This window comes from Globicephala melas, chromosome 8, assembly GCF_963455315.2.
Source record: "Globicephala melas chromosome 8, mGloMel1.2, whole genome shotgun sequence".
Taxonomy (NCBI): Eukaryota; Metazoa; Chordata; class Mammalia; order Artiodactyla; family Delphinidae; genus Globicephala; species Globicephala melas.
Window position 1 is genome coordinate 93,602,235 of NC_083321.1, and position 23,940 is coordinate 93,626,174.

Sequence of the window (23,940 nt, forward strand, 5' to 3'; positions counted from 1 at the left end):
TTTTTCAGCATCCCAGGTACAGGAAGGATGCAGGTGGTTGTTGGCTCACTCCAGGGTTGGTGTTTTGCTGGCCAGGTGTGGTGCACGCACACACACACATCCGATTGGCACCAACCTCTCCCCACCTCCTTCCCTGCCAGCAGTCTGAGGGGATGCTGTCACTAAGATAGTAACAACAAGATTAGTAATAACACAGGAAAAGGTAATGGGCATTCACCATGGCCAAAGGCTCATACCTGCCTTGTACTTGCCCCCAAGCACAGAGTCCTGCAGCATCTGCGTCTCAAAGGCAAGGCCTACAGTAGGTCAGGGTGGAAGCCATACGCATGGTAACCAACGGCCCAATGGAAGGGGTCCACCTGTGGACCGTGGGTCAAATATGTATCAGATCCAAAATCACCCCTATTTTCCTTTACCCGAGTAATCCCCGTAATACCTGCTTTGTGGTACAATTTTTGTGGAATTAAACCTGAACGGCTTAAAAATAAATCATTACATTTCCATCTTCAGTTGATCTAAGCCTATATTTGATACCTGGCCACAAGAGTAGGGTAACCACAGGCAGGGGATTAAACTCTATTGACCCTGTGACCTAGCTGGGAGTTGGTCCTCCTGAATTAGAACACGTTTCATAATTGTTTTTAAAAAAAATCTCAGGCACCCACTCCCTAGGCCAGCCACCCTGTTACAGGGGCTGTTATGTTGGAGGCCAGGAGGGCAGCGTCCCTGAAGCAGAGGGGGCCCCTCCTGGGCTCGCTTTGGCTGCTAAGTTCCCCTGCAGCCCTTGGGTGGTCCACTGTCCCCCCTTCCTGGGTCCACCCCTCCTTCCTTTGAGGTTTCTCTCCTCCGCGCCCAGTCTCAGGTTCAGTATTCACCCCAGGGCCAGGCTTGTGGGGAAGGGACCGGAGATGGAAATGGACCCAAGGAGGGGGTCCTGGGCAGGTGGGGCAGCTGTGGGCAGGGGTCCATGGCCTGGGTACAAGGAGGGATGATGGACCTCAGGATGGCATGCCCAACAGGTGGGTGAGAGGCAAGTGCCAGGGATCAGGTCAGCCTGAGGGCAGAATCCTGGAACAAGGGCTTGGTATAGGGACCAAAGCAGAAACCCACTTGTAAGAACACGAGAAAATTCAGAAACAAGTAGGGGAGTCGAGAGCTGGTGGAGCCCCTGACTGGGTCCACCCATCCCTCGAAGCCTGGGTTACTGAGTATGTCCTGCCTTCAGGTCAGACTTCTCTGGAATTAGACCATGACCTCAACTTTGAGGACCTGGGGAGGAAATGGGGGGAGGGGTCCTGCCGAGGAGGCGGTAGCGGGTTCAGAGCATCTCCCCCACTTTCCTGTCCCTAAAATAGAGCACTGTGCTTCTGAGGTTTTGCTGGTAACTAAAGGGAACCAGGAGAGAGGTCAAGATAGGACAAATAGGGCAAGTCACAAGTTGAGCAGAAAGGTCATCAGAGCCCCTGGCATAGCTGGGGTCAGGCCCCTCTCCTGGCCCGGGCCTCCACCTGCCCCTCTCACAAGGCAGGATCCTTATCTAGAGAGGCGGAGCCCTCGCAGATCTTCCACAGCAATGTCTGTCCCAGCTTGGTGGTTCTGGGCTCAGCCTCTGCCCAGTTCACGGGGTGGGGCACTGAAACCTCTGGGAGACCCCAGCCATCCTGTAAAGGTGTAAGAACCCGAGAGGACCCTGAGACTCTTTCAAAGTAAATGTCATCCCATCACACAGAAATGATGTGAGGAGTGGGGAGGTGAGGACGCGAACGTGAAGCCCAGTCACCTGTGAAGCCTGGGACACGTGCACGGTGGGCCTCGGTCTGGGGAGGGGAGTGATGTTTTCTATCAAATGTGCTGGAGGAAGGGAAACACCCCCAGCGTGGAATACTCAGACCCATTGGGGTCCAGGCTCAGCCACTTACTAAGGGATCACCTTCCCGGTTTGAAACAATGAGCAGCCTTATAAGGCCCACCTGCTGGGTGCCTTAAGGTGTAAATGAGAAAACGCGGGAAAGAAAGTTTGCCACCGTTGTTAAAAATGCAAAAATATGTCGTGGGCGCTCCATTGCCAAGAAGAGCACCCTGAGGCTTTGGAGTGCACTGGGGCCCTCAGGATCCCCTGGCCTCGGTGGGCCCTCCGGATGTGACTCCGTCTCCATTCCTCTGCTGCTTCCCCTGGGAAAACATTCTGGGCTCCCCCCCAACCCCGACTCTGCCTCACTCTGGGCCCAGAAGCAGCCCTGGAGCATCGTTAGGAGTGCCCAGATCTGGGGCACAGGGCGAGGTTCTCAACTCCGTGTGGGTAAGCTCAAATAGAACTGCGGTCCCGCCCGGAGCAGCTGGGCCCTGCTGGGGATCGCGGCCTCCCACCTCTCCTGTGACGGGGAAGACGCCAGGAGAATACTTGCTGCGCCAGACCGAGCTGAGCGCCTGCAGGCGGCGGGTCGAGAAGAACTTGGTTAGCATTTTCTCTCCTCGCCCTGAGCTCTGGGGCCTGTTGGGAGAGGTGGAGGCCGCACCGCCCTGGCAGACAAACCTGCACCCCCCCGTGCGGGACAAGAAGGAGGGGCCGGCTGGGAGGCAGCCAGGGCCCCCAGCCGCTGACCCAGTCCCCACGCTCCAGGGGCTCTCCCAAATCTCATCCACACTCATGCCTCTTCCCTGGGAAGCCTGCCTGGAACCTCCACCCAGAGCCCAGACAACTCATCTCACTTCCGCCCTGGTCATCAGGGATGCGAAGGGAGGCTGAGGGCTTCCTCCACCGGTGGGAGTTCCAGCCTTTTCCATTCCTCAGTGTAAACACCCTGGCTCACCACCTCCAGCCGCAACAGCCCTCTTGCGATCAGCCCTCTTCCTAGAGTTGATGAAGGAGCTGGGAAATACTCAAATAAGATCTTCTGGCTTTGGAAGGCATGAGTCAGCCTTTTGCTGCAGCTCTGTTTTGCTGCACCAATGCTATAACCAATCTGCTGTCCTTGGCTGGCAGAGGAGGGTAGACGGGGGCGCAGGCAGCCCTGGGAAGCATTCGTGGTGGAAACCCAGAGGTGGCTGCCTTGCTCCCCTGAGAGACTGTCCTTGGCCTGCTTTCCCTTCCAAGCGTAGGATCCTGTGCACCTTTGGGTCCCAGGTGGGGAGAAAGCAGCTGCCACTGGCTGGCTGGAGCCCCTACAGAACTGGAGTCTACAGGGATTCCTCTTTTCGTTGCCCTTAGTGTTCCCCTTCCCCCATCTCTTCCTCTGGTTGCCTGCCAGCTCCAGGCCCCCTGGAATGTGGCTCCAAACTGGCTCGCAGATCTCTTTTCAGCCCTGAGGACAGACGCACAACCTCCCAGGCAGACATCCACGCTGGCCTCCCTTTAATTTTCCCTTATTGATCCAAGAGGAAGCAGCAGAGGAGGCGCTTCCATGCTGCTCCTCCAGCTCCGTGTCCTCCCATCACGGCGGCTCTGGATGAAGGTCTGGGGGACTCCGATGGGGCAAGCAGAGCCTCCCGCAGGCACCACTTCTGCTGAGTCACTCGTTCTGATATCTGCTTGTCCAGTGACGGGACTGCTTGCATCACCGTCGCAGTGACAGACTCACCCTGCCCCCATTCAGTGCGGACGACTATGGGGCTGAAGAGGGCCTGGGCTCTGCGTCCGCATCACCCTCATCCCCAGCTCCTCCAAGAAGGGAGAGGTCAAGAGACCAGACTTTGGTCTCTGGGAGCCGGCTGCAAACCTCAGATCTGGGCCTGATTTCCCACCTGTAAAATGTTGGAGATAATGCCCACCTCACACGATTATTGTCAGCATAGGATGACACAGTCACATGAAGCAGAGCCTGAAAAGTGCTCACTCACTGAGTGGCATTTCTTGCTACTATTATGCCAATGAATGATTTTTTTTTAATTAGCAAGTTATTCCAGGGACTAGTGTGGTGAGACCCCACACCTTGGGTTATCTTCTTCCTGGCATCAATGTCCCAGGGAAGCTGAATCAATAGCTATCAGACGAACACAGAATCAGATCAAGGGAAGTGGGAGGGTGTGGGGAATTTCACTGCGCTCTGGGGAGGGCCCACGAACACCAGTAGCCTCCACAGGGGCTAAGAGGTAAGCAGAACCTGCTAGTGCCCACCACTCCCAGGCCCCATCCTCTGTACCCTGGGATCCCCCTTTTGTGGATGCTTTCTTTCTTTAGATGTGTGAGTGTCACTGACTAAGCCAGAGTCACCTCTGTTCCCTGGGCCTCCAAGATGGCGATTCTCTTCCCATGATGAGTTGAATTCGCAACAGCAGCCCTCACCGTTCAGGGACTTCCCGCCTTCGCAGCCCACAGCCTGGCTGTTGGTGTACAAGTAATAATGCCGGTCACCTCGCACGGGGTGTGACTGTCACCAAGCGCTCCCACCCCACGCGCCACCTGGGTCCAAGTTCATCACAACTCAGTCTCCCCCTCCGAACAATTCCAGCGCATAGACTTCTAATTCTGTTCCATCACAAAGCAAAGCAAAAGTCCGGGGAACCACCCGGCGCTACAGCATCAAAGCAGGCACGTTCTTCAGTTCACAGGGGCCAGGACCCCAGGGCAGCCTCAGACCCTGCTGGAGGGCCCCTTCCCAGCAGAAGCAAAGGTGACAGCAGCCTCTGACCTCTTCCCGCAGCCCAGCTGGGTGTCAGGAATGGAAACAGGACGTTCACTGGGGCTCTGACTCTTTTTTTTTTTTTTTTACATCTTTATTGCAGTATAATTGCTTTACAATGGTGTGTTAGTTTCTGCTTTATAACAGTGAATCAGTTATACATATACGTATGTTCCCATATCTCTTCCCTCTTGCGTCTCCCCCACTCCCACCCTCCCTATCCCACCCCTCTAGGTGGTCACAAAGCAGCGAGCTGACTCTTTTGATTTTGTGATTGAGAACCAGGCAGATGGGGAGGGAAGGAAGGAAGGTGGAGAGCAAGGGCTTCATCCAAGCAGGCCTCTCTCCACCCCTCCCTCCACATGCCCTCTCTGTCCTCCGTGTCTCTGAGCTTCTGCCACTTCTGCAGCCTCCATCTGTTTCCCTGTCCATCTCCCTCACTCTCTGTCTTCCCTCTGTCTTCATTCCACTCTTCTTTCTGTTGTTCTAGTCAGTATTTTTCTAAATATCTTTCTGCTCTCCTTCCTGATTTCTGTCTCTCCTGTCTCTCTCTCATCTCCGTCTTTCTGTTTTTATTTCTAAAGCTACTCTACTCTTAATTACTCAGTCTTTTTGCCTATCTATATCTCTCTTCTTTTCCCTTCCAAAGAAAAACACAGAAGTGGGAGATAAGATAGCCACCAACTTTCCACTGACCACACCCCACCCCACCCCCATATACACAGACCCCAAGGTCCTGCCAGAGGTTCAAAGTGGTGGTTCCGGGGGCTCATCCTCAGAGTCACCACTGATAAAACTGGTAACCTTCTCCACGCTGAGCCCTAGGCGGAATCTTGGTCAAGTACACTGAACTGGGGCAGCCCAGATATCCCAACTGACCAGACCAGGACAGAATGAAATACATCTGTTCTAAAGCATGACCTGCAGTGGAGCCCTTGTCAGTGGTCCCACACCTGTCCTACCTTCGCAGCTGCAGGGTACCCACACTCCATCCCACCCCACCCAGCTCCTTCCCTGCATTCTCCTTTGCTTATCTTAGCACCAGAAGATGACAGCCAGGACACACCCAGCCTAACCAGCCTTTCCCAATGACTTTGGCCTGGAGCACCGTGGGTAGGAGTCTGGCCACCATCCAAGATGGCTTGGAGGAAGAAGAAAACAAGGGTACCTACACTTTGAGTGGTTCCCAGAGGTGAAATATGGGAGTGGTCTGGGTCTGATCCCTGGGACATGGAGCCAAGGGGCCAGGCTAAAATCAGGGAGACTGGACAGAAGCCACCATTACTGCCCGATTGACCCATTTCACGTCCTTCAGGCACTACCCTCACCATCACTCACTCGGGGCTGTGCCTGGGGAAGGGGTGTCTGCAGCCCCCCGACCTCCAGAAGCATGGCCAAGTGGGACAGCTCCAGCCAGGGCTCTCACTGGCATATTTGACTCAACCTGTTCAGATTCAGACTCTTTATCTTTCTCCCCAAAGCTACCCCTCCCAACTGTTCACCCCCTTGGTAAATGGTACCACTATTTGCCCAGTCGCTCAGAGAACTGAGACTCTCCCTGCATCCTCCCCCTGCCTTGTTCTCCAAATCTACTTAGTTATCAAATCCAACCATGTGTAAAATTTCTCTCTGCTCTCCTGGGTTCTTCCTCCCACCTGGACTTCCACCAACAGCCCCCTACAAGTGTCTCTACCCCCATCTCTCCACACTGCTGCCGGGGGGGGTCTTCCAAAATTAATAAAACAAAGAGCAAAAATTCATCCCTATTTGAACAACTTCTACTGGCTCCTTAGCGCCTAGAGCTGTGGTCTCCAAGCCTCTTTGATGTTTGTCGATAACAAAATAATTTTGGCACCCACCTCTAACATATGTATATTTATTTATGTATAAATTATGTTTCCAGGGCTTCCCTGGTGGCGCAGTGGTTGAGAGTCCGCCTGCCAATGCAGGGGACACGGGTTCGTGCTCCGGTCCGGGAAGATCCCACATGCCGCGGAGCGGCTGGGCCCGTGAGCCATGGCCGCTGAGCCTGCGCGCCCGGAGCCTGTGCTCCACAATGGGAGAGGCCACAGCAGTGAGAGGCCCGCGTACCGCAAAAAAAAAAAAAAAATTATGTTTCCATGTTCTACCATCATTAGCCAATATCTGAAGGACAACCAACCTTTAAAGAAAGAATATTACTAACACCAGAAAATTTGAATCTATATTTCAAATTATCTTGATAATTTTGAATACTTCTAATCAGCTTCCATTGATATTGATTAGATTGTTTTTATCTCAACACAGGAAGGTAATGAGGAACCCATCCAAAAAGTGGGGGAGAGATAAACCCACGCACATATGGTCACCTTATCTTTGATAAAGGAGGCAAGAATATACAATGGAGAAAAGACAGCCTCTTCAATAAGTGCTGGGAAAACTGGACAGCTACATGTAAAAGAATGAAATTAGAACACTTCCTAACACCATACACAAAAATAAACTCAAAATGGATTAAAGACCTAAATGTAAGGCCAGACACTATCAAACTCTCAGAGGAAAACATAGGCGGAACACTCTATGACATAAATCACAGCAAGATCCTTTTTGACCCACCTCCTAGAGAAATGGACTTAAAAGCTTTTGCACAGCAAAGGAAACCATAAACAAGATGAAAAGACAACCCTCAAAATGTTGAAAATATTTGCAAATGAAGCAACTGACAAAGGATTAATCTCCAAAATATACAGGCAGCTCATGCAGCTCAATATTAAAGAAACAAACAACCCAATCCAAAAATGGGCAGAAGACCTAAATAGACATTTCTCCAAAGAAGATATACAGATGGGCAACAAACACATGAAAGGATGCTCAACATCACTAATCATTAGAGAAATGCAAACCAAAACCATTATGAGGTATCACCTCACACTGGTCAGAATGGCCATCATCAAAAATTCTGCAAACAATAAATGCTGGAGAGGGTGTGGAGAAAAGGGAACTCTCTTGTACTGTTGGTGGGAATGTAAATTGATACAGCCACTATGGAGAACAGTATGGAGGTTCCTTAAAGACCTAAAAATAGAACTACCATACGACCCAGCAATCCCATTACTGGGCATATACCCTGAGAAAACCATAATTCAAAAAGACACATGTAAAAAAAAAAAAAAAAAACCAACAAAAAGACACATGTACCACAATGTTCATTGCAGCACTATTTACAATAGCCAGGACATGGAAGCAACCTAAGTGTCCATCGACAGATGAATGGATAAAGAAGATGTGGCCCATATATGCAATGGAATATTACTCAGGCATAAAAAGGAATGAAACTGAGTTATTTGTAGTGAGATGGATAGACCTAGAGTCTGTCATACAGAGTGAAGTAAGTCAGAAAGAGAAAAACAAATACCGTATGCTAACACATATATATGGAATTAAAAAAAATTGGTTCTGAAGAATCTAGGGGCAGGACAGGAATAAAGATGCAGACGTAGAGAATGGACTTGAGGACACAGGGAGCGGGAAGGGTAAGCTGGGACGAAGTGAGAGAGTGGCATGGACATATATACACTACCAAACGTAAATCCTCCCCTTTGGCCCTTACTCTTCTACCTGACCACGTCCTGCTCATCCTCATAAGCTCAGCTCAAATGCTACCTCCTCTGTGGAGGCTGCCGACCTCCAGCTCAGTTTGCACTCTCAGCACGGCCTCCCCGGCAGATCACAGTGCCCTCCCCACCATGTCGGAGAGCTATGGGGGGCAGGTAAGGTGCCTGATTCACCCATGTGTCCTCAGACTACAGGTGCTCAGTAAATGACTAATGAATGAGAGATTCCCACAGAGCCTGGGATGAGGTCTAGGGACAGTCTGGGCCGGAGACTTCCAGGTTCAAGAACTTTGGTTCTGGGTAATGGGCAGGGAGAAGATGAAGGCGATGATGTGAGGGGCATCCAGGACTGTGTCTGCATGTTGACAGAAGGGCTGCCCACTGACGGCCTTTCAAGTGGGAGATGAATCTACTCAAAGGAGAAGAAGCAGGGACCCTGGGGTGAGGAAGTGAGCTTCCGCCACCTGGCAGCGCTGTCCACGTCGGGCAACCGCACTGAGGCAGAGGGGCTTCCAGGAGCCAAGCAGCCTCTCCCAAGCCTCACTCTGCGGCCAGAAGCACTCAGTCAAGTCAGAGGCACCAGCATTGTCAATAAATGCTCTTCTGCGGGATTTGGCAAAGCCTGGACGCACACAATCTAAAAGCATCCCCTCTTGCAATAGGGTCAACCCAATGAACCAACTGTTAATGGCCCACCATAGCTCCATCACCCACAGAGAAACCTCAGAGTCATCCCCAATTCCTCCCACAGACAGTCCTTTGGAGTGTCAGAAATGTCTCTAAATCCTGGCAGCCCAGTGTCTGTGCCAATCTTGCACTCTGGGTCTGCCCACCAAGTACGAGTTGTGTGGTATTGGGTCAGTTACTTCAGTTCCCTCAGCCATAAAATGGGAACATTTATGAGACTGAGTTTGCAAGGTTATTAGGACAAAATTACTTAACTAACATACAACACAAAGCATAGGGCACAGCACAGAGGAGAATATTAATAAAGAATATCCCTTCCTTTTCTTCATCCTCTCCATTCCTGTGGACCAGGCCTTAATGTAGGCCTTCTCCATCTTTACCTGAACTATTGCAATGGCCTCTTACCTGGTCTCCCTTCCCCTCCTCCACACAGCTGCCAGAAATATCTTTCTCTGTGGCAACAGTTATGTTTTAAACTAAATTTACTTAAGCAACATTTGAGCACATTGTGTGCCTGGCACTGTGCTGGTGCTGCAGATATAAAAGTAAATGGGCTTGGGGCTTCCCCAGTGGCACAGTAGCTAAGAATCCACCTGCCGGTGCAGGGGACACAGGTTCGATCCCTGGCCCAGGAAGGTCCCACATGCTGTGGAGCAACTAAGCGCGTGCGCCACAACTACAGAGCCTGCGCTCTAGAGCCCATGAGCCACAACTACTGAGCCCGCATGCCATAACTACTGAAGAAGCCCACACGCCTAGAGCCTGTGCTCCGCAGCAAGAGAAGCCACCGCAATGAGAAGCCCGCGCAGCGCAATGAAGAGTAGCCCCCACTTGCCAAAACTAGAGAAAGCCCGCGCGCAGCAACGAAGACCCAACACAGCCAAAAATAAATAAATAAATTTATAAAAAAATAAAAAATAAAAAAATAAATGAGTTCTCTCCCAGGGAGAGAGAGCTTCCCTGCCTCTCTCCCATAATAAATACTTACGATTTTTTTTATCTAGAAGGTCACCAAGTGGGGACTCAAACTGAACCCATGCTCTTTCTAATTCACCCCTCATCTCCATCACCCCTCACCTGCCTTCCTTCCGCCTCTCCCACACACACATAACTTCAGCACAAGGACAAGTAGCAGGAAGTCCCAGCATAAAGAGACTGTCCAGACAGTGACAGAGAGTAAACAGGCAAAGATTATGACTCAACTAACTGCAAGCATCTGGCTCAATGACTCTGGCGGAGGAAATGCCTCTTTTTGAGGAAGGGGTTGGGTGATCACCTCCCTTCTCAATATTTCCCTTTTCGTGGCAGCCTGAACAAGATCAGATCCTCGGGCAGTGTTGGTCCAGCCGGCACTTGAAAGCCAAGAGCAAGGTCCAGCATGAGCCCTCGGACCCGGCTTGAAACCTTCAGCCCCAGACAGATGGACTCAGGGGCTTCTGTGAGTGCCTACCAGACAAAGGCCTGTTCCCAAGGTGTGATGACCACCTCACCTCCTACCTCCCCTCCCGGACACCATCACACCCGCAAATGCAGACAGGCACACTCAGAGTAGCTGAGATGGTAGAAGTTACATTGCAAAAAGCCAGAGCCACCAAACAGGATTAAACAGGTAAATCTGCTGTGATAAACATAACCCAGATCAAGGCTCAAAACCCTTGTCTATATAGGACATGAGCTGCCAGGACTTAGCTTCTCTGTGTGTATAACCATCCAGCATGCGAAAGGACACAGCAAGACTAGAGGAAACAGAAACACAAAGAAGAATAAGACACAATCCCTGCCCTGGACACTGTATCACAGTAATGGTACCATAAACTCTGCGGCAAAAACAACAGAAACTACTGTCTCATGTTTCTGGAGGCCAGAGGTCTGAAATCAAGGTGTTGGCAGGGCCATTCTTCCTCTGAAGCCTCTCGGGGAGGATCCTTCCTTGCCTCTTCCCCCTTCTGGTGGCCCCAGGTGATCCTTGGCCTATGGCAGCATCGCTCAAATCTCTGCCTCTGTCTTCACATGACCGTCTTCCCTCTGTATCTACACATCATCTTCCCTCAGTGTGTGTTTGCTTCTGGGTCTCTTCTCACCAGTCATATTAGATGAAGGGCCCATCCTACTCCAGCATGACCCAATCTTAACTAATTATATCTACAATGACCCTCTTTCCAAATAAGGTCACATTCTGAGGATCTGGGTGGACATGAATTCTTGGGGTGTTACCACCGGGGTCCTTGGCCTCTTTAATCAGTAGATATTGATAAGGGGCCAGACAAGGAATTCAGGCAAGGCTTTACTGGGATTTGTGCTGCAGCAAGAGGAAGCAAGAACAAGTAACAGTGTGCACTTGCTCTTTTCTCGCTCTCCTCTCTCCAAGGAGGGCAGGCGGTCTCTTAACTGGGGGAGGGTAGGGGCAGATCAGCATGGTGGTCGGGCTAGAGGGGGGCCTTAGGTCTGCCCACCCGCTCGGTGGTGCTGTGTGCAGGAATGATGGGTATTTACCCTGCTTTTGGTCCCCGTACCTGATAAGTGGCAGTTGGTTTGTGGTCTTTTTGTATCTTATTGTTTCTACTTTGGCCCCAACTGCGCACGTGTACAGTGATTTTTAGTCCCTTTTAGTTTCTTCGTATTCTGTTGCTCAAGGAGAATTTTGTCGAGGTGCAAGCACTGCAGCAAAGGGTCCCAGTCTTGTCTCAGGGAGACACTATTCAACCCAGTACGGGCATCGACAATCCAGCAGGAGGATATACTGCCAAGTTGCCAATAAAAGTTAGAAGAAAGGACCATATGAAGGGGTTTAAGATGGGTCAGTTCCAGGTGGACATCTTAGCAGCTGTGTAACCCTGGACAAGCTGCTCAACTTCTCTGAGCCTCAGTTCTCTGGTCAACAGCACAGGATTGTTTTGAAGGTCAAATGAGAAAAGATGCTTTGTTGCTATAAAGCCCTGTGCACAGACACGTGTGATGTTTCTTCACCAATCCATGCACGTTGGCTTCCTGAATAAATTGGGAGCTGCCCTGATCTCATCAGCAAGCATTTGCCAGCGTATCTCTTGTATAAAGTCCAAGCTGGATCATTTTATGATTCAGGACTTCTGAAGGGCATCCTTTAGTAGCTGCCAGAGGGAATCAGTGTGTGGTCCTGTTAAGCCCTTAACCGGCTTGCCCTCTCCTCTGGTCCAGGCTCCACCTTGCACCCAGCACTGAGCTTCTGCACCTCTTCAGGGATCTGTTTGCAATTCCATCCCTGAAGAGTCGCAAAAGCTCAGTACCGGGAGGAGAAACGTGGGCACTGGACCTCCCCTGCCAGGTAGGGAGATACAGAATGAGCCAAGCACATGACAAAGCACAACTCGGGTGGGACTGCACCTGCAGGACGGTCCAGCCTTTCCTGGAGCAGATGCATGGACTACATCAGGGCCTTCAACATTCTCACAAGTCCCGCATCTGTAGGACACAGGTCGCTTACACTGACAGTGCTCTGCACGGCTGGTGAAGCCCTCACACAACCGTTCTCCCCTCCCACCTTCACAACCACATCGTGGACCAGACTGGGCAGCTGTTTTAACGCCGCAGGTAACTGAGGCCAAGAAGTGAGGGTCCAGCCCTCACCCACACAACTGGCAAAAGATGGGGTTGAAACCTGAATAAAAACCATGCACTGTTGATGAAGCAGTAAAAAATCTGTGACATGTAGACTACATGGCAAAACATACATTCTGAAGCTGATGATTTATTTAACCTGTGGCTGAACTAATAATCGTTTTCACTTCACTGACAGTATTTTCATGCCACCATTGTAAGCACTTTACAAATATTAAGTCACCTAATCCTCTCAACAGTCCTTAAAGGTAGATATCATTGTCACCCATTTTACAGATGAGGCAAGTGAGACACAGAGAGGTTAAATAACATGCCCAAGGTAACCCAGCTGGTGGGTGACAGAGCTGCTATAGTTAAGATTTAAAGCTGTGCATGGAGTTTATTCCATGTATAATAGACTGGATTTTAAACTGATTCTCTGATCCTGAGGAAATAAATGTAATAAAGTTTTCATCTATACTATTTAATTTCTAGCCAGATTCTTTTTTTAAAAAAATCATCAAAGTATTGTATGTTCGTGGTCTCAAATCTACAGCACAGTTAAGAGGAAAAGCAGCATCTCCCAGCCCCACTGCCCTCCCTCTTCCTTTAAACCACTGGGCTCCTCCAGGGTGAGGCTATGAGCGGCCTCTAGAGACAGATGAAAAGAAAGAGGCTGCCTCTGAAATAATCTGAAATTCATTCTTTGCCCACTTTGCAGGGGAGAGGACTGAATGAAAACATTTTCTCTGAGACTGATTTCAAATTACACTGGCAATGTAGAAACTGCCCCCTGGGGTCCAGGCAGGCCCACCCTGTGCTCTGGTGCCACAGGGGCCCGAGTGGCTTTCCAGAGGTCCCTGGAGGACAGCAGAGGCCATTGCAGTTTCTCCCCATGACCCACGCAGGGCCTACCCACGCACGATGCGGTGGAAAAGGCCTGGGCATCCCAAGTTACGCAGACCTGCATCCCACCCCCTCTGAGCCTCTGCCTCCTCCTCTGTAAAATGGAGGCAAGAGCAGCACCCACATCCTAGGGTGGCCGCAAGGACCAGATGAGGTGATGTCCTTTCTTTGCACAGGTGTAAAGCCTGGCACATGGGAACACAATTTACATGCTGGTTATTTTTCCCTCTTGTGGTCTATGGAAGCAAAAGTGTCTTGTCATTCTGTCAGATGCACTGTGTGCCCCACCCCCGCCCCCCCAGCCTTAGTTTCCCCACCCGTGGAAGTTCATCCTGGCAAGAGAAAGGTCAGCTCCCACCCAGCAGAGACCAGCCAGGGTTGGGGATTCTCAGGTTCCCCAGTCCTTCTTTGGTGCAGATATTTAAGACTCAGTTCCACAGCCTCGGGGCCTAACCCATGTCTTGGGAGACGGGCTGCCAAGCAGTGAAAATCCTCTCCGGAAAGAGACTCAACAGAGGGCCACACCTGCATCCCTCACAGAGAGCCAAGGTGCCCCTTGCTGTCCCCATCGCACAGGCGCTGCATTCCCTACCTGCCGCGTTTCAGAGCTGTTTGGCTTGGGTGACGAGAGCTGTTGCCAGCACCTGCCCACGGCCTGCACCCTTTCTCACTTAATTTCCTGGGAGAGGCTAGAACAAAAGGGTCTGTCGCTGAAACTTATCTCAAATTATTTGGGCTCAGAGGAAAGAATCATAGACTCTGCTGGCTGGAAGGAACCCACAGGACTCATGGATGCCAAGCTCCAGTCTCTGAGTTCAGCTCACTCCAGAAATCACAGCCTCTACCCTCTCCCCAGCATAGAAAGAGATCTAGACCAGCATTTCACAAACTTAAAGGTACATTTGAATCACCCAGGGATCTTGTAATGCAGGTTCTGGCTCCGTAGGTCGATCTAGAGGACTTGCTGCCCTCAGAAGGTCCTGCTGTAATAGGGGGAGTGCAGTCCCTGGGCAGGTCCTTCTCCAACCACAGGGTCTAACATCACAGTGCCTTTAGCACCACAGAAAATATTTGTTGGATGGATGGATGGATGGGCGGGTGGACGGATGGGCGGATGGATGGATGGGCAGATGGATGGATGGATGAACGGATGGGCAGGCAGATGTAGATGGACGGATGCTGATGTGAAGATCAAACTGTCCTATAATTATATATCTAGGTAAAAATGTCCTGGAGGTGAAATGAAGGAAGGGGGAAGGAGGGGAGGGAGGGAGGGAGGGAGGGGAAGAGGGCAGTGAAAGATGAAAAACCCTCTAAACTCCCAAAGAGTTTTCTTTCTAACTCTACTGGAACATCTTATTAACTTAGAATCATTTATGGATGTGTCATATCCCCTCCTGTAGACTATGAGGTGTGCGCGTGCAGGGCTGTGTTTTTTATCTCCTAATCCCGAGTGCCTGGCTCTAGCAAGAGCTCCATAAATACACATTTTGTGAAATGAATAGGGATAATAGCTCCATTCAGGAAATCCCCTTTAGGTACCAGACATGGATATCTCATTTAATCCTGTAACAGCCTTATAAGGTCAGTCCTATTATCACCACTTTACAGATGAGGAATGTGAAACTTGGGAGGATTAAGTAAGATGCCCACAGTCACACAATCAGTGGTTGGGATTAGCGCCCAGGCGACCGGAGCCCATGCTGCTCATCGAGGGAGAGCCAGGTTGTGTGAGGCCTCAAGCTGATGATACATTTTGAGGGACCCTCTTTGAGAAAAACATACCCGCAAAACTCTGCTGCAAAATTTACAAAATAGTATGACTATGTGAACACATCACCGGGACCATTCCCAGCCTTGCAGGTGCCGTGCAGGGAGGGGCTCTGCAGCTTAGGCTACATTAGCTGCATGGCAAAAATGCCTCTGACCTTGACCCACGTGCTGGAAATGAGAGCAACAGGAAGAAGGGAGAGGAAAAACTGTCGGACAAAGAGAGAAAGAGATAAAACAGGAGCAAAAGGAAAGAAAGGAGGGAGAAAAAAGGAGGGGACTCAAAGAGATGGTTGGAAAAGAGAGAGAGCCATCAGAGACGGGACAGGAAGGAGCTGAGGGGGAGTTAAAGCTGCCTCTGGATGAATGGGGGCAGGAGGCTGGGAGCATCCAGCCAGCTGGTCCCCCCAGCACCCGGGAGGACGGGCCCTCTGCTCTCTCCAGGCCTCTGGGCCTCCACCTGTACACCGTGCAACCTCCTCCCCACAAGGACCCTGCCTCGTCCTGCCCACCTGTCTCCTTCCCAGGCCTCTCTTCAAGCTCCCAGACCCACTTGGGAGCCTGGGCCCGAGCTGGGGACAGGAGGGCTGAGTAATCATCCCTCCAGCAAGCGTCGCCCAGCAGCATTCTTGCCCACGCAGCTACCTCTTTCCTGGTTCATCACCTGAGCACCCAGCAAGGAGATGCAAGCCTGGGGCCTGACGTTTAGCCGGGTACACAGAGGAAGCAAGGTCAGGGAAAGCCTGGTTCAGGGTGGCCCCCTGGCCTCCCACTGCCCGACTGCTGGGTCCTCCTTAAGAGGGACATGCCTGCCTGGATCTTCGCAGCCTGTCCCTTGAAGTCACCTGTTCTGAGATCACGGGCACTTGACTTGGCCCAAAACTTCCAATTCTGAAGGCCATCACCCTAGAGTGGGGAAGGATGGTGGGCCCAAGAGACCCCCCAGACCAGCTCAGATCTCTGCTGCTCAGAGATGAGTCCAAGGCCACACCTGATGGAGGAGCCAAGATTAGGCCAGTAAACAGTTCAATCGAGCCAATATTCCTCCTTCTGCCCAGAGGTCACCGGGGTCCTGCATGCACCATATCTCCCCAGACCATCACCCAGGGCTTTCAGACACATGCGTTGCATTCAGCCCTGAACCGGGCTCAAGCCCCAGCTCCGCCAAAAACCCAGTGTGATTGGGGGGCCAGTCACGTCATCTCCACGCACTACGATTTCCTCAACGGTCAGATAGGAGCAAAATATTCCTCATGGGGTTACGGTGAGAATTGAAGAGATGAAACATACAAGCATGTTATCCATGGATGGGCCAATACAGAAGTCTAACCTGGGCTGGTCTCTGGGGAGGGTCAAGGCTGAGACATGGAAGAAAATCTAGACTTGTTCAGAAACCGACACTAATTTACTGTGTGATCTTGGACATCCCTTTTGTGGGAATTTAGTTTCCTGACCCACAAAGGAGATGGGAGAAGACAGTTGTCCAAATCCCTTCCAGTTCTGTGGTTCTGTGGTTCTGTGGTTCCAAGGTGTCTCCTTGCACACCCCCCGGCCAAGGGGGTGGCTCCGGATCTCAGGATACTGCAGGATGGGAATCTGCAGTGACCCTGCTGGGTGATATTCAAAACAGTAATAACCGGTGAGGCAGGGGCAAAAAACACTCAAAAGGGATGTTGGCTGGTACTCCGTATATGAACCTACGCAGGACAGCTTCACTCCAAGGTCCGGGGAAAGGTAGGGAAACCTGTTCTTCACGGACTTCCCAATCCTGTTGCCCTACTCACGGCAACAATCTAGTCCCACCGAGCAGTAAATTCTGTCAGCCCACTCCCCACACTCCTCCACCACCTCCCCACAACCCCAAACAAAACACCCACACGGTGAGAACCCCAAACAAAACACCTGCAGCTAGAAGAGATGAGAGAGAGAGAGAGGGAGGGCCTTCTGACATCACAGACAGCCAACTCCCGGTTGGGTGGAAGCCATTCAGCCAGGAAGGCTTTTACAACATCTAGGTGTGTCACCTGTTCTGAGGCCAAAGGCCGAAGAATGACTCCAGGTATTGTTCCAGCCCCTAAGACGAGTGTCGGATTATAAGACGCATAATCGTTCCAGTTTGGCAACTTCACCTGTAGGGCTGCTTTAATTGACCTGCCCCACAGTCTCCAAATCACTCCTGGAAGACAGCGGCGGGAGGCACACGGCCAGCTCCTCGAGGCGGGGAGAGATGCTGGACGCTAGGGACCAAAGCCTGCCCTGCACTTAGGCCTCCTCCAGCCGATGCTGCCAGGGATCACTGACCTGCTGGCCGCCAGGGCCCAATCCCGGGAGGCCCTCCTCCTGACTTGCCGACGTCGCTCAGCTCCAGGCTGCAGAGAATTCGGGAAGGTCGCAGAGCCAACATGGTGAGTGTGAAGGCCTCTGCTCCAAAAACTGGTGGAGGGAGGGTCTCCCCATAAAGGGCCCTTTGGGCAGCTGAGAATTTTGCAACACCTTCCAGGTTAAAAAAAGAAGTCACACCTGACTCGCCCCACACTCCAGCCCATTATAGGTGTCAGTCCCCACCTGCCCTCCTCGCCAACAGCCGTTGCACCAGCACAAAGCGAGGGCCATCCTGCCTGCTCTCTTGCCCAAGGTCTCCTGGTCTGTTGGCTGGAGACTGGAGCCACTTTTCCAAGGCAAGGGTCTGCTTTGACACAGTGGTGGCCCTCTGCTACCTCTCTGGGAAAACTGACTCCTTTTCTTTTTAAAGAAAAGCAGAGGAGCACTGCTTCGGGACAATCTGGGGCGCCGTGGCGATCTACCTGCCCCTCCTTTCGGCTCTGCTTTCTCTCCTCCTCTGAACAGCGAGGGCTTCTCCACTGTCTTGGGGGCAAAGAGAGTCGATCCCACCTTTCAGGGAGGACGGCTGAGGACAGGAAGGGGAGGAGGTGGAAACCAGGGAAACTTCCTTCTCTGATTGTTGGCCGGGATGCTGCAGGTGCCAACAAGCAAAGTGAAGATGAAAAGGGAGGAAAGGCAGGGAAGGGAAGGGGGAGCATTAGGTCCGGGAGAGAAGGGGGCAACCTGCTGGGCCCCTCAGGGGACGGTCTCCTGACTCCCGAGCGCTTTCTGTGACACTCCCCTGAACAGTCTGGCGATGCTCTAGCCCCAGGGCTGGGGGAGCTGGGGCCATAAAGGGGAAGGGGTTCGCCTGCTTTACTCTGCAGTTCAGCCAGCATTGAAGCACCAGCCGTCTATGTCCCGTCCCTAGAAGCCCAGCCTGTTTGCAGAGAAGCTCCATCCTGCCAGGGCTCTCAGGAGGGAAGAGGAAGCGGTACCAGCCCGCCCGAATGTCAGCGACTTCTTGGTGGCGCTTGGAGCAACATGGAAGGGGGCAATTTGGGGGGCAGATGGCTGGGGCACTAGCCATAGAGTCAAAAGGTCACATGGCCAGCTCCCTTATGAGCTTGCCAGTCTTCAAACTTTCCTCTGAGACTCACCGTCTCCCTCTGTAAAACAGAAACATTATCCACGTGACCCCCTAGGCACAGACACAGGGTTAGTGGAAAGAGTAAATGGGCTAGTGGTATATGTGAATAGCCTCTGTAAACCAGGGAGCCCTGTACAGATGTCAGCATTTATGACTAAAGAAAAATCCACTCCAGGGAACGGCAGGTGGGCGGCGTGGCTAGCACTGACCCTCCACTGCCCGGAGAAGGAGCCGGGTGCTACTGTATGAGTACGTGGTGGCAAGTGGGCAAGCTGGGGAGGAGTGACCAGGCCCGGGGCCCCAGAGGCAAGGCAGCAGATTTACCCACGATCCAGGACGGGACCCAAGGAGCTTCTGGCCCCTGAGCTAACCATTAAACCACCCGTACCTGATAATCCTGTTATTTCCCTGTAATGAGGCCCAGACAACTGTAGCTTCCAGCCCTCCCTTCTCCTTCCCCTCCCTGCTTCCTCCCACACCCTCGGGCCACTCCCTAGACAGAGTCCTACACTGGTAGCTGTGTCTCCATGACGGTTCTCCTTCAAACCTATTCAACCAGGTACACCCGTGAGACAGGAGCTGGGGAGGGCCCTGGGCAGAGGTCTGAGCCCCATCTCCCCTCAAGGGGAGTGTGTCCCTTGATATCTGATACCCACAGCTGAGCTCTGGAGGGAAGCCTGGGACGCTGGGACTAGCCATCCTGATCTTAACTCATTACTGCCCAGGAGGCCCCAACACACCATGAACCACCAGAGTAGAGTGTTCAACACCTGAGGTCAGCCCAAACCTTGGGCCACCCTGGAAGAAGCAGGTCCTCCCCACCCTCTCCTCCTTGACTTGCCCGCTGGTACAGACCCAGTGGGTTGCTGGGCTTGGCTGGGGCTCAGGAATGTGGCAGGTCAGCAGGGGTCCGGGAGCATGGGTGGGGTCCACCTCCAAGAGAGGCCGAGTCCAGGAGCCCACTCAGCCCTGGTGGCACCTTCCTGGCTCACAGACAGAAGAGCTGGGCAGTCGAAAGACCCAAGAGGGCAAGACAGGCAAAGAAGGGCTAGGCCCCCTCCTGTTCTCCAGGCCCCCTCCCTACCTGATGTGAGCCCCAAAGTAGCTCGATCCTTCCAACCACCATTCAATCAGCCCCTGCTATTGGCCAGCCTCCAGACGGCTGGAAGGAGGACAAGAGGGTACAATGCCTAGGTCCTGCCCTGGAGGTGCTCGAAATCCAGAGGAAGGACAGCTCCTTAAGCAAAGGATCCTAAAGGAGTGTGACAAATCCAGTGCCAGAGGTGGTGCAAGGTACCCCTGGAGGAGGCAGTAAATTCTCTCTGGGGGTGGTCAGGGAGTTGTCCCAGAAGAGAAAGTACTTGCACTAGACCTTGAAGGATGAGCAGGCTCTCTCCAGGCAGAGGGAAGCGCATGTGAACAGCAAGAAAGCACGGCCGTGGGGGACGAGGGGGACGAGGGGGAGGGTGCTGTGGCTGGAGCAACAGGCGCAGGGGGCACAGCTGAGGTCTGGGCCCCGCGGGGTGGTCGTACAAGGCTCTGCACGGAGCTCGGGTTGAGGGTCCCCACTGTGCCCTGCAGCTCAGGGGGGCTGGGCCAGGGTGGAGTCCCAGCAGCTGCCAGGGGCTCACGCCTTGGGCTGAGCCACCCCCAGAATCTGGCCCAGCCCACCCTTGACCCCTCCCAGGCAGGGCAGCGGGCGTCCAGCTCCACTCATTCATCCCAAGAAATGGGCAGCATGCCTCCTCTGTGCTCGCACTAGACTTGCTGGTGAGAGAAGGCAGACCCTTGCGCTCACTCAGCGTCTAGAGGCAGTGGAGGGTGGGGAGGGGTAGAGGATTATCAAACAATCACACCAACTCCAGTTTCACTAACAACTGACTCACAGGCTGTGATGAAACACGTGGGGAGCTGTCAGAGCCGGATCAGGGTGTGGGCCTTGCTGGAGGTCAGCAGAGGCCGAGGGCTGCATAGGAGCTGGGATGGGAGGAGATGGGCCGTGTCAGGCAGAGGGACCAGCTCCCGAGAATGTGGACGTACATTCCCAGGCCCTCTTCCGTCCCCCAGGGCTCTTCACTCCTGCACTTGGGGTGGAGTTCTGTACCTGGCTACTGACACGGTTTAGAAGTCGGGTCTGGTCCATGCCCCCGGGCCTCTCCCTCACCCTTTCCACCTCCCCTCTGTGCAGTTGAGACCCCAGTGGTCATCTGCAGCAAACGCCCTTCACTCCCAGCCTGTGCCCTTGACGAGGACTAAGAAAATCTGAGGAGCTGAACATGGGAAGTGCGGAGAGACTAGTCCAGGGCAGAGAGGAAAAATGGAAGCAACGAAAAACAGGGCTCAGGAACTCTGCACAAACTTTCTGAAGCCCCAGAACTAACGCAGGACAGCAGGAAACAAATGCTCTCAGGCCTGAACCTCTTGGCGGGCCTCACAGATCTCCCAGGCAGCTCTCCTCCCCTCAGCCTTCCTTCTTGATCAGATGAAAACATCTGCCTCTGTAAAGCACCTCAAATGCCCAAGCAATGATTCCCCCAGACAGTGATTCCCCAAAACCTGAAATGCGTTCATCTGCCACATTCTCTTATAAACCTGTTGCCACAAGACTATGAGCTTCTAGAGGAGGGTCTGTGTCTTTTCCATCTTTTTAGCCCCAAACCTAGCACAGGGCCTGGCACGGAATAGGCACTTGATAAACATTTGTGAATGAAGGACAAATAAATGACCAAAGACTGGAACCCCCATAATGAGTGGTTCTGACACTGAAAACAAGATTAGCCAAGTCTGATTGAAAAAGATACCAGATGCTACTGGAGCTGTTACCAAGCTGCTTGCATCCCAGACGGGGCTGGGGTGAGGCCTGAGCCCACCTGGAAACCCCAGCAATGGGAAAGAGAGAGAGTCGGAGCAGAACCAACACGGCAATCCCCCTGTGACGTGCTTAACTCCACCTCGCAGCCCGCAGCTCTGACTGTCAGGATTGCAGTAGAGAAATTCGTAAACAAGACTCAGAACCGGGACACCTCTCCCCCACCCCTCCCTCCCGGAGCAGCTTCCAGCTTGCTGGCATGATCCGCATGCAAGCGGAAACTCTCACAGGGTAGCAGGTGAAAGAAATACTTGAGGAAGAGGGCGAGAGACTGAGTTGGCACCCGTTCGGGGATGGGCACCCATCCAGGGATGGCAGCAGTGTCTTCCGTCACAAAATGTTCTGCATATCCGTCTGGCCGGGCTCTGCCTGCTGACGTGTCTGATGCTTTAGGCATTTCCTGCAGTCTTAATTTCTTCCTTTATAATATGCATGCATTCATTCAGCGTGTGTTTCCTGAGCATATGCTATGCGCTGGCTAGACACAGTGGGAAAGTCAGAGAAAAATACCCAAAATCGAAGCCCTCGGTCCCATATGCTCCATGGATGGAAGAGAGGCAGGGGAGACTACTTCCCCCCACCCCAGGCAGAGCAGGGCACTCGTTCACCCATGGATGTGAAACAGAAAGGGGGCAACGTAGCTGAGGTCACCCCACTTCACCGTCATCCCATTCCCACCCTGACACTGGGACTTCACTCATGATCACACCTCCGCTCCTCAGAGAGCAGGGTTCTGTCAGGCTGTCGGGAGGACCTGCCCTGGTGAGGAGGAATCACTGATGGGCTAAAAGAGAATAATGACAACAGCAGCCATGTCTCACCTCCACCCAAACCCAGCAAGCACAGCATTCTGTGGTCTGAGAAGCACATTCACATCCAGAATCTCCCTGAATCTTACCCACAACTCTCTGAGATACAGTGATCCTCCTCGTACAGATGAGGGGACTGAGACTCAAAGGGCTCAAGTGACGTGAGAAGGGTCACTCAGCCAACAGGAATCAGGATCAGACTCTAAGTTCTGGGATTTGGGGATTAAGTGCCCTGCTTTTCCTTCACGCCCTCCATCTCCTCTAAGATGTGGACCCATAAGACCTGAACTTGAACTAGAACAAGAACTTAAGCTAGCAAGGACCAGGGGACCCCACTTTCCTATCTAGAAGCTGATAGATTTTATGATAAAGGATGCATTTAGGGAAGACTGCATCAGCCGGGGCGATCAAGTGGAAGAAAGACAATGTCATTTCTGCAAGGAGACTGCATCTCTCGCTAATCTACTAAAGGTCACTAAGGAGGAAAAAAAACACATGGACACAGGAAACCAGTGGACATAATTAACTTAGACTTTCAAGAAGACCAAGAAAAAGTTTCATGCCTGATGCTGCTTAGGAGAAAAAAAGACTCAAGTTACCATGAGATCACTAAGGATAGAAAATCGATTTAAAGAGAGAATGTTATGAGTAAATCAGGCCTAGGACTAGTCTCACCCGTAGTTAACAGCAAGCTCTTCAGAATCACAGGCCCTAAAGAAAGGAGATCGTCCAGATAAGTGGTTCCCCAAAATTTGGTTCAGCCTCAGAGCCCTTTGGCCCTGAAATCTAATGGAGAACCCCATGTGGAAAACAGAGAAAACCAGAGCTGCAGTGTTTGAAAGGACTGTGACCCCCCAGCCATTCCTGCCCTCTCTCCCTCCCAACACTACGGCAACCTCTGGGGGCTCTACCAAATCCCCCCAGGACGCCATAGAGCCCTTGTCTGGCCTTGCCTTTGTCTACTGTGGAAACTTCCTTCACGATCCAGCTTCTACTCACAGCTCTTCTGTGGCTTAAAACAATCCTCCCCTTGCCAAGAGAAAGCCATCTTTCTGTAATTTCCCCACTCATCCTCAGCATGCTTTTTGCCTTCACCTTGAGATGGCCCTACACATTTCAAAGGACCACACTTGGAACACCCTGAATCTTCACTTCTCTGGCTTGCATCCCCCACCCTTTGTTCATAGAGAGATCACACATGTCACATGACATCACTTTGGGTCCCCTAACTGCTCTGGTCACTCTCGGCACCCTAGTCCTTCAATTCCTTTCCTGAAGTCAGAGCCCTTGACCTAATGAAACCACAAAATAGCTACCATTTGCTTGGTTCCTACTACACATATGCTAGGCCCTCTACTAGGCTCTTTCTCATTAAGAATTAATGATCTTTTAGTATCTATTATGTCAAGCACTTGCTAGGCTCTGTATTGATACTGTTATTAATTATTAATTAAAATAATACAACATGTACTCCATGGACACGAGGACTTTGCCTACTGGTTCACTGCTGTATATTCAGTCCCAGAATAGTGCCTTACTGAATGGACAAAGTATGATTATTGTTGTTGTTGTTATTATTAACATTTATTGCATTCCTACTACGTAACAGGCAATGTGCTATATGCGGTACATACTTTGGTCT

At 52.0% G+C, this 23,940-nt stretch overlaps 2 protein-coding genes across 3 annotated transcripts in view; one reads left to right on the top strand and one right to left on the bottom strand.

Moving 5' to 3' along the window:
- TMPRSS13 (transmembrane serine protease 13) overlaps positions 1-23,940 on the bottom strand; it is a 170,454-nt gene that overhangs the window by 133,201 nt on the left and 13,313 nt on the right. The gene's annotated exons all lie outside the window — the stretch shown is intronic.
- The window catches only part of TMPRSS4 (transmembrane serine protease 4), a 52,698-nt gene continuing 37,102 nt past the window's right edge, over positions 8,345-23,940 (top strand). Inside the window, exon 1 of the mRNA XM_060304360.1 lies at positions 8,345-8,368. Coding sequence (XP_060160343.1) covers positions 8,345-8,368 — 24 coding nt within the window. The remainder of the gene's footprint in view (positions 8,369-23,940) is intronic.